Below are 15,157 nucleotides of genomic sequence, written 5' to 3'. Positions count from 1 at the left end.
AATTATCCAACATGGAGGACAAGACGTAGGAAACTCAGCAGGGATTCTAAATATAAAGGATGTGGCTCTCTGCCCAGGGCATCATCACATTAGGGGACAAATGGTTAAAACATTTTTGTCTGCTTTTAGGTGCACTCTCTATGACAGAATACTAAAGACATTATAGATAGAAAAAAAAGTAAATTTTTGCCAAAAAAGTCCAAATGCCACATATTCTGAGACTAATCTCAGAAATTTTCTAGAAAAAAAATGAAGATTTCTGAGTTTGAAAAGTCAAACATTTGCTAGAAAAAGCAAAGATATTTTGAGACTCATCTCAGAAAATTTGTAGGAAAAAAAACTGAAAATTTTTGAGTTTGAAAAATAAAACATTGCAAGTAAAACTCTGAAATTTTGAAATAAATCTCAAACTTTCTAGAAAAAAATTGGAAATTTCTAAGTTTGAAAATTAAAAAAATGTGCTAAAGAAAACAAGAAGATTTTGAAATCAATTTCAGAAATTTTCTTGAAAAAAAAATTCTTAGCTTCAAAAGTAAAAAATTTGGTAGAAAAACTGAAATTTTGAAATATTCTGAGTTTGAAAAGTAAAAAAGAAAATTGGTTGAAATTTTTAAAATTTGCTAGAGAAACTCAGACATTTTTAGAGTAATCAAAAAAGGTTTGAAATTTTCAACATCTGAAACTCAGAAATTTCAGTTTGTTTTCTCAAAATATTTTGGTGGAAATTTTCTGCTTTTTATTCCACGCCCTTAATTCGCCGTTGTATTTCCCTGATCTCCATTTTTGTGCTTACCGTATTTGACATTTTGAGTTATTTTATCTTAATCCTTAATTTTCTTCTCTGGGTTTTCAGCATGGTTGAAATTTTGGATTTGGTTTGTTTTTTCCAGGGAGCAGCAGGATTCCCTGGACTACCAGGAGATTCTGGTCTAAAGGGAGAGAAAGTAAGGAACGAAGTGTAAATAATGAAAGACAAACTTCCTGATGGACTTTGTGTTCAAACACTTTCCAACAGTTAATGCTGCTGCTGTCTTCCTCAGGGTGATCCGGGCCTGGGGGTTCCTGGTCCTCCCGGGCCTCCTGGACCTCCTGGTCCACCCAGCAAAGCTCTCATGGTTTGTTCTTCATACATTTCTCCTCTTTTTAACATGTTGATGCCATAAATTCACTTTAAGGTTGTGGATTTAACCGTGTTTTACACAGGAGGGCTCTGGATTCGAAGACTTTGACAGCGATACAGAGGTTGTCAGGGTAAGGAACCAAAACTGTTTGTATCACATTTCAACCACAAAATGTAATCTAATTAATTTAGATTTGCTAAATTAGACCAACACAGAGTAAGAAATTTATCAATAATTTGCCTTTATTTTGAAGAAAAATCAGTTATCCAATTAATAGATAGAGATCACCTTTTCTTTAAAGGGGATCTGTTATGCAGAATTCACATTTTGCACTTTTTTGTTCCTCCATTTGAGTGTCAACTGCTTCTAAAAACCAACCAGATGCTGTTTGGTGTCTGGAGCCTTTTATTGAGTCACACTGATCCGTTACCTAGCAACCCAAACAGAGCTGGTTTTACCTCTGTGTGCGCTGTACAATGGCTACTGGAAAAGACAAGTGTTTTGTTGATCACTTCTTGCATTCTTGTTGGTTTTGCAGGAGGCTCTACTAATGCTTTTCAAACATGTATGGCTGTATAATTGCTCATCTGTTTGCAGCCATTTACTCATGCGAGTGTAAACGTTGAGTTGGGGGGGCGTGACCAGCAGCAGTTCAGTAGGATTTAAAGTGACAGAGACCCTAAAACAGAGATTTGTGCAAAAAATGTACTGAACTTGTTCAAGAAAGCGCTATAACTTAAAATATTAATTGTCAACATTATGTTGTGTATCCTCAGGGCCCCCCAGGGCCTCCGGGCCCCCCAGGGCTGCCTGGCCTCCCAGGATCCTCAGCTGGTGGTGTCACTCCGGGGCCTCCTGGGCCTCCTGGGAAAGATGGCACGAACGGAGAACCGGGACTCGCTGTGAGTTTTTCACCCCATCTCATTTTGATCTGAACCTGAAATGGGATTATTTAATCAGATCAGATCCGAGCAGCTCTATAAAGTTCTGCCCATCTGGTGCCGGAGTCGGAGCATTAACGTCTCTCAGGGGGTCGGTCATGGTGGGCCGCTGTGCTGACTTCCAGAGACAACACACCACTAAAAGAACCGCACAGCTCAAATCACCATAAAGAAAGAGGAGATTATATTAAGTAAAGGTAGCCAGGCACAGCTCCGCCATGTGGCTGACCAGATCCGCCCGGTGGCTGTCCAGATCCGCCCGGTGGCTGTCCAGATCCGCCCGGTGGCTGTCCAGATCCGCCCGGTGGCTGTCCAGATCCGCCCGGTGGCTGTTTCGATCCGCCCGGTGGCTGTCTCGATCCGCCATGTGGCTGTCCAGATCCGCCATATGGCTGTCCAGATCCACCCGGTGGCTGACCAGATCCGCCGGGTGGCTGTCCAGATCCGCCATATGGCTGTCCAGATCCACCCGGTGGCTGTCCAGATCCGCCCGGTGGCTGTCCAGATCCGCCCGGTGGCTGTCCAGATCCGCCCGGTGGCTGTTTCGATCCGCCCGGTGGCTGTCTCGATCCGCCATGTGGCTGTCCAGATCCGCCATATGGCTGTCCAGATCCACCCGGTGGCTGACCAGATCCGCCGGGTGGCTGTCCAGATCCGCCCGGTGGCTGACCTGATCCGCCGGGTGGCTGACCAGATCCGCCCGGTGGCTGACCAGATCCGCCATGTGGCTGTCCAGATCCGCCCGGTGGCTGTCCAGATCCGCCATGTGGCTGTCCAGATCCGCCCGGTGGCTGACCAGATCCGCCCGGTGGCTGACCAGATCCGCCATGTCGCGGTCCAGATCCGCCGGGTGACTGACCAGATCCGCAATGTGGCTGTCCAGATCCGCCGGGTGGCTGTCCAGATCCGCCGGGTGGCTGACCAGATCCGCCCGGTGGCTGACCAGATCCGCCGGGTCGCTGACCAGATCCGCCCGGTGGCTGTCCAGATCCGCCGGGTGGCTGTCCTTTTGTCCATCCTTGGCTTATTTCCATAATTTTTTCCTCTTTCCTTGTTTCATTGATTCCTTTTCTTTATTCTTTTATTTTCCTTCTTTATTTCCTTGTTTGTTTTTTTCTTGATTTTCTTCCATATTTCCCTTTTTCCTTCTTTCTTTAACCCTTAATGGTTTAGCCTGCTTGTTTCTCATTCATGTTAAATTTCTTTCATTAAAAACAAATCTTTTTGTAACTTCTGTTCTCTTTATTATTCACATTTTCTGATAATCAGAATTTGTTTTTTTTAGCCACAATCATTAAGAAAACAAGTTGTAATTTATCACAGATTCATTTTATTAATGAATTACTGAAATAAACTTTTTATAGTATTCCAATGTTTGCACCTTCCACTTTACAGTCTCTGTTTTTGCAGATTTCATTCATAAACAATGTTTTAGTATTTTTGAATTTACATGAAGCCTTACTGCTGCAGGGATATTTATTCAGGAAAAGTTTGAAATTTTGACAAAAACAAAAAGTTCATCTTGTTACGAGTTGTTTCTCTGAGGAAGTAAAAGTTAAAATATAAGTAAATTGTTGCCTTTATTGCAGGGAGTTGATGGAAAAGACGGCGACCCAGGCCCTGCAGGAGAGAAAGGAGACAAGGTGAGTCTAAAACTCATCACTGAGAAATAAAACGCTCCACTTTAACAGAACCCATTAACTCTGTAAATTCTCCTTTTTCACATGTCTACATTGTAAATATCTACGATTCCTGTCCTGACTTGAAAACCTGTCTTAGCGTAATTTCTGCCATGGCAACCTCTGCACAGGGCAGCCCTAATTTACCTTCTGCAAACACTCTGGTTAAAAAAAAGAAACAATTACCATCCATCCAGCATAAAAAGCCTGGCTCTTAATGAGGTGACCCCACGGAGTAATAAAGCAGGGGAGCTGGAGTGTAAACAAGTCTGCGCTGCTTTAAAAGCCGCTCCGCTTTTTAACGCCAGTCGGAGCCGTCTGCAGTCGGCAGCACCGCTAATTTAATTTCATTATTTTTCGTTTGTTTGTTAAAAGGGAGAGCCTGGAGCGAGCGGGCCACCAGGACCAAAGGTACCATCTATTTAACGCTCGTCTGAAAGGATAACGAACCATTAGCAGCAATAATTAGGATGGTTTTTTTCCTGCTGGCTGGAGAGCCAATGAGGGGATTTAATACTCAGTTTGTCTCTCAGGGAGATCAGGGTCCGGCTGGGTTTCCAGGGTTACCGGGGTCACCTGGCACCGAGGGGCAGCCTGGTCCAAGGGGTCCGCCTGGACCTCCTGGGCCGCCCGGACCCTCAGGAAGTCGCTTCGCCGTGGCGCTAGAGGTACGCATGTCTTATGGTGAAGAAATTCATCAAGCTTGAATTTTTCTACATTTATTTTCCCTTCTAACCTCAAACTTAATGCATTTAAATGATTTTACATGTTCAATCTGAAAAGTGTGGCATGCATTTGTTTCTAATGCTCTCATATTTCTGTCTTCACAAGTTTCTGTCCAAAACTCTTGGTAAAACAATTCAACTGAGCATTTCATAAGGAAGATTTCATTTTTTATTAAAACAAGATTCTTAGTTTTGCATGTTAAAAACAAAATGTGCAAAACTACTTTCTACACGCAAAAAAAAACATGTTTAATGTTCTGTTAAGTGTTTTTATTTACTCTTGGTAGCTGATTTCAGACTTTTTATTGGCCAAAACTAGTTTATATTTACATGTATATATGATTATATTTTCTATTCTTATAAAGGAAAGTAGAAAAAACAGCTCTGGTTTGATGTTTCATATTTGTTTAGTGAAATCCTCCCAAAAAAGAAAGAAAATCTGGAATATTGTCTGTCATATAATTTATTTGGCCAATATCACCCACAAATTTTGTGTCTTGTAACAACAAAGTTTGTAATTCTAACAACTTTTGCACCTCGTTATAGAATGAGATGAGTCCGATATCTCGTTAAAATAATGACCAAGTTTTATATCTTGAGTCACTATGAACCATTTTATATAAAACTACTCTTAAAAACGTTCTCTCGTTTTTAAATTGGTTTATCTCATCTCATTATATTGAGAGTTTCTCATTTTATATGTTGGTTAATGAGATATAAAATCTTGTTTCAGTACGAGCAGAATTTTTATCTTTTGTTTTAATAAAAATGTTTGAACAAATTCCTGAATTTTTTTAAGTTGATGCTTTTGACAGTTGCCTAATAAAAAAAATCCACTCTTTTTTTTACGACGAATCAATAATTAGGCCTGAAAATCTTTAATTTACTCCATAAAGTCAAAGTTCAAGTTTCAAATACTGATGTGTTTTTAGCCACGTTTTGACAGAAATATAGTTTAAATACCTCCAGACTATTTTTTAATCGGTTTCATCAGTTTATGTTTGTTTATGTTGTATTTTTTTGCCTCTCTCAGGACCTGGAAGGATCTGGCCTGCTGGAGGATTTCGGAGGCTCTTCTGGTCCTCAGGTACAGAATAAATCTGATCCATTTCCTCATGTAGCATAATCACTCCACAGGGGCTGACTGCTCACCTTATTTATGTTTATAGGGCCCACCAGGAGTCCCCGGACCTCCGGGCCCCAAGGTGAAATATCTTTGTGTGTGTTCATGTTGACACTTATTTGATTCTGGGAGCGATCTAACTGTCTCTTTCCCCCCTGAAGGGTTTGTTTAATGTTCAGCCGACGCTCAAATATTTTTGCAGACGGACATTTTTATTCACACATAGCTCAACTTTCTTGTTTGTCCCGTCTTTATTTCCCCCTTCATGCCTGCTACAGGGAGTCCATGGTTCGGAGGGGAGCCCGGGAAAGCCAGGTCAGAAGGTGAGCCTGATATCTGCTGCATCAAATCAGACAAGCTTCTTAACAGTGTCAGTAAAACGCTGTGAGATGAGCCCTGGTTGTGACACGGCTCACCAGATTCCAGCCACATGCGGCTCAAGATGCTGTTCAGATTCTGGCTCCTTGCTGTCTGACCCGAACTCTGAGGGGAAGAAATGAAACCAAATCACAGAGGCACAGAGAAACATTTCTGTTTTGTGTTAATCTCTGAGTGACGGCGTTAAATTCTGGAGATTTGTTCATTATGCAGGTGTTGTTTTGTGTCTGCAGGGGGAGCAAGGTGTTAGCGGACCACCGGGACTTCCTGGTCTGGATGGAATGAAAGGAGAAAAGGTTTTTATTTTTATCACAAATTATTGCATACATAGCCAGAAGATTGAAACTTTATTCTATTTATTTGTATACTTATGTGTGCTTGTATCCCTTTATTTTAAATTATTATAATTAAAACTGTTATTTTTTTCTTTTTTTTAATTGAATCTTGATTTGATTTATTTATTTGTGGTCCTCGGACTGATTTTGTGCGACTGCAATTCAAAAATGATATATAAAGGGTCGTATAGTAAAGGTGTGGCTAAGCTCTTAAGCCACGCCCCTATTTTGGTGTGCGACAAGCTCCAAAATGGGGCGTGGCTTAAAGACTTATGAGGAAATGATTGGTTTATAAAGGACTTAAAAACAAGAAGCACTTAACAATTAAATCACGAAAGTTACAGTAAGAATCTCATCAAAATAAAAGGAAACAATAAAATTTAGCAGAACAAAGACAATGCCATACATGAAAATACATTTATTTTTGCTTTGACTTGTTGTGTGTGTGTGTGTGTGCGCGTGCGTGTGTGTGTGTGTGTGTGTGTGTGTTCACAGGGAGCAAACGGGAACAAAGGAGATCCAGGAATAAAGGTGAAACAATCAATTACCAATAGATGCATAACTACCAGTGTTTATAACCGAGATAAAACAAACTCCCATTGGTCTGTTTCAGGGAGAACATGGTCGGGATGGAGTCGGTGTGCCTGGTCCTCCAGGACTGCCCGGACCGCCAGGACCGGTTATCAACCTCCAGGATGTAAGTGGCATCAGACTCTCAGATTGTAAGACAGAGTCAGGTTCGCCTAACCTTCGGCCATTTTCTTGTTTTCTCAGCTTCTGCTTAATGCTACAGATGGTGCCTTCAATTTCTCAGGAATATTTCAAACTCAGGTTCCTGCTGTGAGTGTCATAAGATCAGTTAGATCTGAATAAAATAACATTAAAAAAAGGTTTTGATTTGTGCTTTTTTAATACTTACTTTCCAATATTCTTATAGGGACCAAAAGGTCCAAAAGGTGACGTTGGATTCCAGGGTTTACAAGGACCTCCAGGGATAAAGGTGGATTTTCATACATAATCCTTTTTTTAAAAAATGAGAATGGATGAAACTTGAACCCAACTTGGTCTGTTGCTGTTCTCCTGTCACTTATTGTTACTTGGTGTGTTTGTCTGCAGGGTGAAAAGGGTGAACCCGGATTCCTCACCGGCCCAGATGGGTCCCTAATGTCGGATCTGGCTGGAGCGTTGGGAACCAAAGGAATCAAGGTAACAAGTCCTGTCAGCACTTATAAACATTTCACTTGGTTCCCATTCTAACAAGTTAGACTCACAAGTAATGGATGTGAGTGAGATGTTTGGAAAACCTTTAAATCACAGCGCAGTGCGTGTATCCATAGGGAGATAACGGCGTTCCCGGAGCCCCAGGAGTTTCTGTAAGTTTCCCCAGAGAGCAACATGAATTCGGTTTGCAGCTGTAAGTAAAGCTGGATTCTGTGGGTCTTTCACCAACAGGGTCCAATTGGACCTCCAGGACCAAAAGGAGAAATCGGTTTCCCTGGTCGACAGGTGAGTACCAGGAGTGAAACGTAAAAACGTGCAGCTATTGAATTTAATTAAAAGTTCTCCCAGTGATTGATTTGGTTTCAGTCTGAGATAAAACTTGAACAGTTTGTAGAAAATGGTTCTGTTTTTGTTGGCAGGGTCGTCCGGGGTTACTGGGTCCAAAAGGAGAGAAAGGAGACCCTCATGGCCTACCAGTGAGTTTGGCTCATTTAGCAATGATTCATCCACTAAAATATGATCATGCCATAACTTGTTGCATGATTACAGTGCAATCATAAAGTGTTCACACCTTTACATTCTAAAACTCATTTACGTGTAGTTTTATCTCAGAAATTGCAGTATTAAAAAGATGAAGAAGCTTTTCCTAAACCAGGTTCTGTCAGGCCCAATCCGATTGCCTGTAATATCCGGTTCAGATTGCTAATCCCAAACCAGCTGCCATTTTTATTAAATGTTTCTACAGAGGGAGAAATCCATGCAGAGTGCAAAACTTCTCATTTATTTACATTATTAATGATAAATGATGTCGTTATTTTAAACAATGTAAAATGTCAGAGAGAAAAAATAAAATTAAAACATAAAAAATAAAACTTAAAGAATAAGAAGAAGCCAAAACTTATTAAATCCCGTCTTGTCTGAATATGTCTTATCTAATTCTTCCGTTATTTTACAATTTCTACTTTTTGCAAATTATATCAGATGTAAAAGTACAAATTAGGAGAAGAAACCAGAACATTTCAATATGGCTGAATATCCCAGAAAGCACCATGGTTTCAATTACTTGAAACAAAAACCACAATAATCGCTTGATAAACTCCAGTGGTCCCATATGTACAATAAAAACCACCCAGGCAATAATATGCTTATCATTTAGTGCCCAAATCAAAGCAACATTTTGCCAAGATGCTATTTATTCTCTCAGATTCTCAGACTAGAACAAACTATGATTTCTGGACTTGTGAAACAAAAGTAGATTATGCTAAAACCACTGCTGTGCAGCATGTTGTCATTAATCCTTTGGGAAAGTTTTATTGCTTTGCTTTGGTAACAAAATATATAGTTACTGATTCAAGGATATAACATTTTCACAACATGTAGCTGCGTTTCCATTACAAATGTTCAGAAAACTTTGTTGATATTCCATTAATGGAAAAAACCCCCCCCACAATTTTGAAATTGCAGTGTTTCCATCCAATAAGAAATGCAATTCAAATTACAGGTGAACACGTTTGTTCACGTGATAAGTCATTGAAAGACATTCTGTGTCATGATCCTCCTTCCACTTCCTGTCGTCTTCTTTGTTGTTTCCGCCAGTAGTAACATCCTGTTGATCACATGCCTCATGTGATGCGACAAAAGGGCTTACATTGCAGTTTAATGAAATAAAAATCTTAAATTGGTGTTTTTCCATTGAACAAATTTATCTTCAAATGCCTGCAGGTTGCAATGGAAACGCAGATGGTGATTAGATGACTCGTGAGATGTAGTCGTTCACTTTGAGGTGGAGCAATGACTGAGAATATTGTTCAGTATATTTTTAGAAAAAATAATAAAATACTCTATAAAGTTCCCACTTTTACTTTCTGTTCTGACTTTTTCCTTCTGCTCCCTTTCAGGGGCCTCCTGGACCTCCAGGACCCCCAGGCAAGCCAGGAATGTTCAACTGCCCCAAAGGAGTAAATATCCATCTATTTGATTTTTTTCTCAACTGTTTGTCTTTTTTTAAAGCTCACCATCATGTTTCTCTTTATTTTTGAAGACAGTGTTCCCCATCCCTCCCAGACCTCACTGCAAAATGCCTGTAGGTTACAGTCATGTGAACGAAGCATGGCTCAATTAACCGTTTTGTTTTTCACGTTTTAACCTTTTAGAGTTTGGGTTTGCCTGCCTGCCTGGTTTTCATCATTAATCCTCCCAGTAATGTGCATGTTCTTCTCACACTAACCGACCTTTCATCGCTTAGAAAGTCTTCAGGATGCCTCTGAAATATTGCTGCATGCTGCATGGGAGCAGCGGGAAGGTGAAGGTTCAGTGCCGCAGGTTGACAGAGGTAGAAATGAAACCACATCCAGTTTGACGTTGCATGGACTGTAACTCATCATGGAAAGCATGATTGGATTTTCTCATCATTACAATTATTACTTGATTTTTACATATTTTAAATCATTGTTTGCAGCTTCATCCCAATGGAACAGTTGCGTCAGGTCTGTTTGACTTTCTTTTCTTGCGGCCTGAATTAAAGACGGGAACACAACAGAAGTCATGTTGAGGTTTTTCTATTTAAGGAAACTGCCATCAAGGAGCAAAAGGAGAGAAGGGGGAGAGAGGACTTCCAGGGTTACCAGCCCCACAAAGTAAGTAGAAAACAGTTTTTTCTTAAAAATTAAAACAAATAATGAGATTTGAATGTTTGAGATTTTGTTTGTGCAGCCCAGGCTTATCACTGTAACACATTTGGCTGTAATTATTGCTATAAATGATAATGTTGCTGATTTGAAACCATGTTCAATGACAGAATAAAGAGAGTTCACCCTGTCAAAGACCAAGAATGTTTAATTTTGTAAAGAAAACTGGAATATATTTTAATTATTCAAAATAAAACCCAACAACAGAAACCGAACAATATAAAGAAAATATAAATCATTACAACTGAAACCATAAATGAAATGGATTATAACATCAACAAAATTGACCTCTAAGCAACACTAATCATCAAACGGGAAATTATTTAGCTTATTTTGATTGATCATTAATTGCTTGTTGAACAGGCTTAGATGGAACAACTAAACTGGGTTCTGAAATATTCTGGGACTCTTAATGACTAAAAATATGGAGAATCAGTTTTCAGTTTTTAACCACCGCAAATCTGAAACAAACTTCCAGAAAACTGGAAAACTGCAGAAACACCGACTTCCTTTAAATGGAGGCTAAAAATCCACCTGTTTTGATTAATAACAACTGAATATTGATCAGAGTGTTTGATGTGTATTTGCTGGGTGATTTTGATGATGATATTGCTTGTTGTGTGAAGCACTTTGACAAACTTAACTTGACCTAAAAGCCATTTTCTGCTTTTTTCTTTTCCTTTTTAAGGTTCATTTCTCCCCTCAGGAGGATGGGTAAGTTTCTCTCTGTCACTTGTTTTCTTCCGCTGATGTTCCTGAGTTGTGAATTTCTCCTGTGTGTCTTTACAGCTGACTAAAGGTGACCAAGGCATGAAGGGAGAGAAGGGAGAAAAGGGGGAGGCCGGGTTCCCGGGCCAGCCAGGAATACCTGGGAGGTCCGGATTGGTGGTGAGTCGTCATTTGTTGGGTTTCTGCTTGTTTGTAAAATATATATATATATAATCAGTAGCTTCTTTTCCAGGAGTAGAGGAGTAATTAATCAGCAAGATCGGTTGTCATAGCAACCTTCCAGACCTCTCCGGTCTTCTGGTTCTGGTCTGCATCACCAGAACCAAACCTGGAGAAGCAGCATTCAGCTTCTATGCACCACTAACCTGGAACAAACTTCCAGAAAAGTGCAAAGCAGCTGAAACACTGAGTTCCTTTAAATCTAGACTAAAACCCTCCAGTTTAAAGTTGATTTTATTAATAATAAACCAACATTTTGATGTTTAATGACGACTTTTGGACAAATTTAATGTTTCAGTTACTGATTTTTGTGTTTTTATGATAGAAAGCACCTTGAAATTTGCCATACAAATAAAATTGTATTTATTTTTTTCTTGATGTCACTTAGGGACCTAAAGGGGAGTCGGTGCTTGGACCACCTGGGCCTCCGGGGATGCCCGGCCCACCTGGGGCTCCAGGCTACGGCAGACCCGGTGCCGTCGGTCCTCCTGGTCCTCCAGGACCACCTGGACTACCACTAAGATACGGCTCAGGTAAAAACCTTCTAGGATTGTATACAGAAGACATTATGCATGTGTGATGTCCTTGTTTTGTGAAATATTATACAGAATAAAGTTTTAAAGTATTATCAGAGCTGGTGATTTTTAAATAAATAGTTTATTCTAGAAACAAATGTATTTATCTCATTGAAATACTTATCTGGACCAATGAAGGATAAGAAATTAACTCAAATGTAACCAAGTTTATCTATTAATGTTAATGAAGAAAGCCTTCCTTCATAATCAATGCTAACTGTTGTGGTTCACCAGCTGTGGCCATTGCTGGCCCTCCTGGACCTCCGGGACCACCTGGAGCCCCTGGGACTTCAAGTAACTCTGCGTTTGTAAGTTTATCTATCACGTCAAATATTTTTATTCATTTTTAACATCAGTGAAATTAAGTATTTAATTGAACACACATGCAACAGAATCCGCTAATAGCAGAGCTAATTTTTTGTTTAGCTCTTTTGCTAACTTACTTAGCTTCCCGTAAGTCAATTTTTCCAGATAAATTGTAAAGCACAAATTATTTTTTAAGTTTTATCTATAAACTTGATTAAAGTTGTTACTGACTGCTAAGTGTTCTTTGGGTTGGACGAAGAATACTTAGCATGTTCATGCTCTTATTTTGAAGTGGGTGAAGACTGTTAATGTTCTCCACCTGTGGTGCTATGAATGTTTATTTTATACCCAGAATGCATTGCTGTAGCAAGAACAGCTTAAAATCTACTGATTTCCTGCCAAGTCCTACTGTGTTAAATCAGCAACAGAGTTAGCGAAACTCCACAAGTATAAAGCTTTAACATAAGTGAAAGGTCTGTTCCAAAGAATCACTTCCTGAGCCGCAAATATTCAGCTGTGTGTACATGAACACATTTTAACCCACTGAGGGTGATATATTATATTCTATACATCAGGGGTGTCAAAGTCAAATGGACGGAGGGCCAAATAAAAAATTTAGCTACAAGCCGAGGGCCGGACTGATCGAATGTTCATTGAAATTTTTTTAAATGACGCATATAGTCTAGTGAACCTAATTGAACCTACTGAAAACCTAACAAATATATTCCAATATGATCAGATAAATAAAGAAATATTTTCTTATGGCTCTGTCAGTAATCTTTAATTTTCAACAGACACAACTGAAATATTTTTAAAATATAATTGGATTGAAATACAATAAAATAAAGTGCAAAAATCTATTAATCCACATATGTCAGAGTCAAGGCATTTAGATGTGTCGCCGGCGACACATCTAAATTTGCAGTACCGTAATTCCGCCACACGTAGCGCTAAGTGGAAAAATTCCAACGGTTTCTGAAAGGGGAGACGTTGCACTTTCCAGCAAGTATCGGGTTAATACGGTAACTTCGCAGCTGCAGCTGCAGAGAGTGTAATTAATCCGGGGGGCACTCGTTTAATAGACGGTATATTTCGGCAATAACTTGGTGGATATTGAAAGTTCCGGTTGTTATGGATACATGGGTAAGTACATCATCTCACAGAACATTTAAAGAACTACTTACAGTTCAAATAAGGAAGATATTTTTTTTCAGACGGGGTGCCGGCTTGCTGCGGTCTGCGGGCCGGTTCTAATAATAAATCAAGATCATCCCAGGGGCCGCAAAAAACCTTCTCGCGGGCCGGATGTGGCCCGCGGGCCTTGACTCTGACATATGTGCTATACATGCTAGGTGTCGATACGGTTAAATTTAGCATGTTAGCTTCTGCGAAGTGCTATGTTGTTGTTGTTATTTAGCATTACAAGGTTAGCCCTTTAGTTAGCGATGCTTACTAGCGTGCCAAATTTTAAAATTTGGCATATTTGGACAAACTTCTGTAGATCAGATCAAAACTCTTCTGATATTAAAATGATAAAAGTTTATACTTTTATATGTATTTTATAACCATTTATGTAAATGTGTGGACATTACTGTAGGCTGCTGAGCCTAAATTACGGCTTTGTAAATGGTAAAGTAGTTTTTTTTTATTTATTTTGAAACGCTGTTAATTTACCAAAAATAAAATGAATCTGAATCTTTCACCGAATTGTCCAACTGTTTTTAGCTGAAAACCTTTTCAACTCGAGAGAGCATGATGCAGCAGACGTCGAGGGACGAAGAGGGAACTCTGGCTTACGTCAAAGCAACAGGAAACCTCTTCCTAAAGGTTCCCCAAGGCTGGAAGCAAATACAGGTACCAGCAAAGAGTAATGGCAAAAAAAAGTTTATGTGGGTTATGTTTTAAACATTGCTATTAATCAAATAGCTTTCATCCTGAAAGCAGTCTTTGGTTTATTATGGAATGAAAGAAGCATTTTTGCCAAACACTTTTCTTTCTTGCTGTGAATCATCAGAGAACATTTGTGAAGGTGAACCAGCCGGTTTGAAGGAATGATTAATGTTGTGCTGCTGCTCCCATTTATAAAATCATTGACCTCATATGCTGTGTGTGCTGAAGCATTGTGGCAGTTTGACTTTGGAAGTTTGTTGAATCGCACAATAAATGTTGGTTTTATGTTGTTCAAACGACGTATTTATCTTCCTGAACGAACGGGAGCCAAATAGGTCAAAATATGAACGTGATCTGTTTTTCCCCTCAGCTGGGCAGCCTCATCTACCTCTCCAGTAACATCATCCCCCAAGATGAGGTACATGCAGCACTTTTTATTTCAATATTAACTGCAACCTGGCGTATTAGAGCCATTGTAGATCGAAAAAAAAAAAAAGGAAGAGTACATTTTTACCAAAAAGATTAATTTCAGACATTTTCTAAGAGTTTGGAAAGTCAAAAAATATTCTAGGAAAAATATCCAAAAATTTCAGATGAATTTTAGAAATTTTCTAGAAAAAAAACTAGAAATTTGAGTTTCAAAAGTTGAAAATTTTCATTATTTTTCTAGAAAAATTTCTGAGACTAATCTCAATTTCTGAGTTTTTTCTAGCAAATTTTCAACTTTTTAGACTTATAAATGTTCTTGTTTTTTTTCTAACCCTTAATAATCTTCCTTTTCTTTTTCCTTTCTACAATGGCCCTAATATTCTGTCTTACCAAGTGTTGCAATGTTCTTCTAAGTCCTTGTTAACTGTTCATTCAGCCTCGAGTTGCATATCAAGTAAGAGGAGAGACGATGCAGAGAGTCCGTTCAGTCAAAGAAAGGGTAAGCTCAGGATTCAGGTTGGTTTTTTGGTCTGATTTTCTTTCCAGAACTTCTCAGAGCTGATCTTTTTGTTTGTTTGTTCCTCACCCATTAGCTAAACTTGGTAGCGTTGAATCAGCCGCACTCAGGGAACATGATGGGGCTCGACATGGCTGACCGGATGTGTTATGAGCAGGCCAAGGCCATGGGTTTGTCTCCCAACTACCGCGCCTTCATTTCATCCCACAAGCAGGACCTGGTCCATGTCGTCTATCCCGGTTTCCGGGACTCGCTGCCAGTAACGAACCTCAGGGTGAGTGG

The 15,157-nt window shown here is 39.6% G+C and overlaps 1 protein-coding gene across 3 annotated transcripts in view; it reads left to right on the top strand.

Annotated features, from left to right (window-relative positions):
* Positions 1–15,157, top strand: part of LOC106932144 (uncharacterized) — a 62,913-nt gene that overhangs the window by 46,431 nt on the left and 1,325 nt on the right. For 2 of the 3 annotated variants that reach the window (XM_088001433.1, XM_088001432.1), the window contains exons 12-43: positions 891–944; positions 1,041–1,115; positions 1,204–1,251; positions 1,898–2,023; positions 3,652–3,705; positions 4,117–4,152; positions 4,275–4,409; positions 5,500–5,553; positions 5,636–5,671; positions 5,868–5,912; positions 6,201–6,263; positions 6,798–6,833; positions 6,916–6,999; positions 7,077–7,142; positions 7,240–7,302; positions 7,419–7,508; positions 7,640–7,675; positions 7,755–7,808; positions 7,943–7,999; positions 9,422–9,481; positions 9,565–9,606; positions 9,769–9,855; positions 9,982–10,009; positions 10,091–10,159; positions 10,899–10,924; positions 11,000–11,098; positions 11,547–11,691; positions 11,968–12,041; positions 13,765–13,893; positions 14,300–14,347; positions 14,795–14,857; positions 14,952–15,149. In XM_088001433.1, coding sequence (XP_087857559.1) covers positions 891–944; positions 1,041–1,115; positions 1,204–1,251; positions 1,898–2,023; positions 3,652–3,705; positions 4,117–4,152; positions 4,275–4,409; positions 5,500–5,553; positions 5,636–5,671; positions 5,868–5,912; positions 6,201–6,263; positions 6,798–6,833; positions 6,916–6,999; positions 7,077–7,142; positions 7,240–7,302; positions 7,419–7,508; positions 7,640–7,675; positions 7,755–7,808; positions 7,943–7,999; positions 9,422–9,481; positions 9,565–9,606; positions 9,769–9,855; positions 9,982–10,009; positions 10,091–10,159; positions 10,899–10,924; positions 11,000–11,098; positions 11,547–11,691; positions 11,968–12,041; positions 13,765–13,893; positions 14,300–14,347; positions 14,795–14,857; positions 14,952–15,149 — 2,280 coding nt within the window. The remainder of the gene's footprint in view (positions 1–890; positions 945–1,040; positions 1,116–1,203; positions 1,252–1,897; positions 2,024–3,651; positions 3,706–4,116; positions 4,153–4,274; positions 4,410–5,499; positions 5,554–5,635; positions 5,672–5,867; positions 5,913–6,200; positions 6,264–6,797; positions 6,834–6,915; positions 7,000–7,076; positions 7,143–7,239; positions 7,303–7,418; positions 7,509–7,639; positions 7,676–7,754; positions 7,809–7,942; positions 8,000–9,421; positions 9,482–9,564; positions 9,607–9,768; positions 9,856–9,981; positions 10,010–10,090; positions 10,160–10,898; positions 10,925–10,999; positions 11,099–11,546; positions 11,692–11,967; positions 12,042–13,764; positions 13,894–14,299; positions 14,348–14,794; positions 14,858–14,951; positions 15,150–15,157) is intronic. The other variant, XM_088001434.1, reaches the window with a different exon arrangement.

This window comes from Poecilia mexicana, unplaced genomic scaffold (assembly GCF_051168715.1).
Source record: "Poecilia mexicana isolate PSO_F unplaced genomic scaffold, ASM5116871v1 scaffold_20, whole genome shotgun sequence".
Taxonomy (NCBI): Eukaryota; Metazoa; Chordata; class Actinopteri; order Cyprinodontiformes; family Poeciliidae; genus Poecilia; species Poecilia mexicana.
The sequence above is the reverse complement of the archived record's forward strand: the minus strand, read 5'-3'. Positions and strand labels throughout refer to the sequence as shown.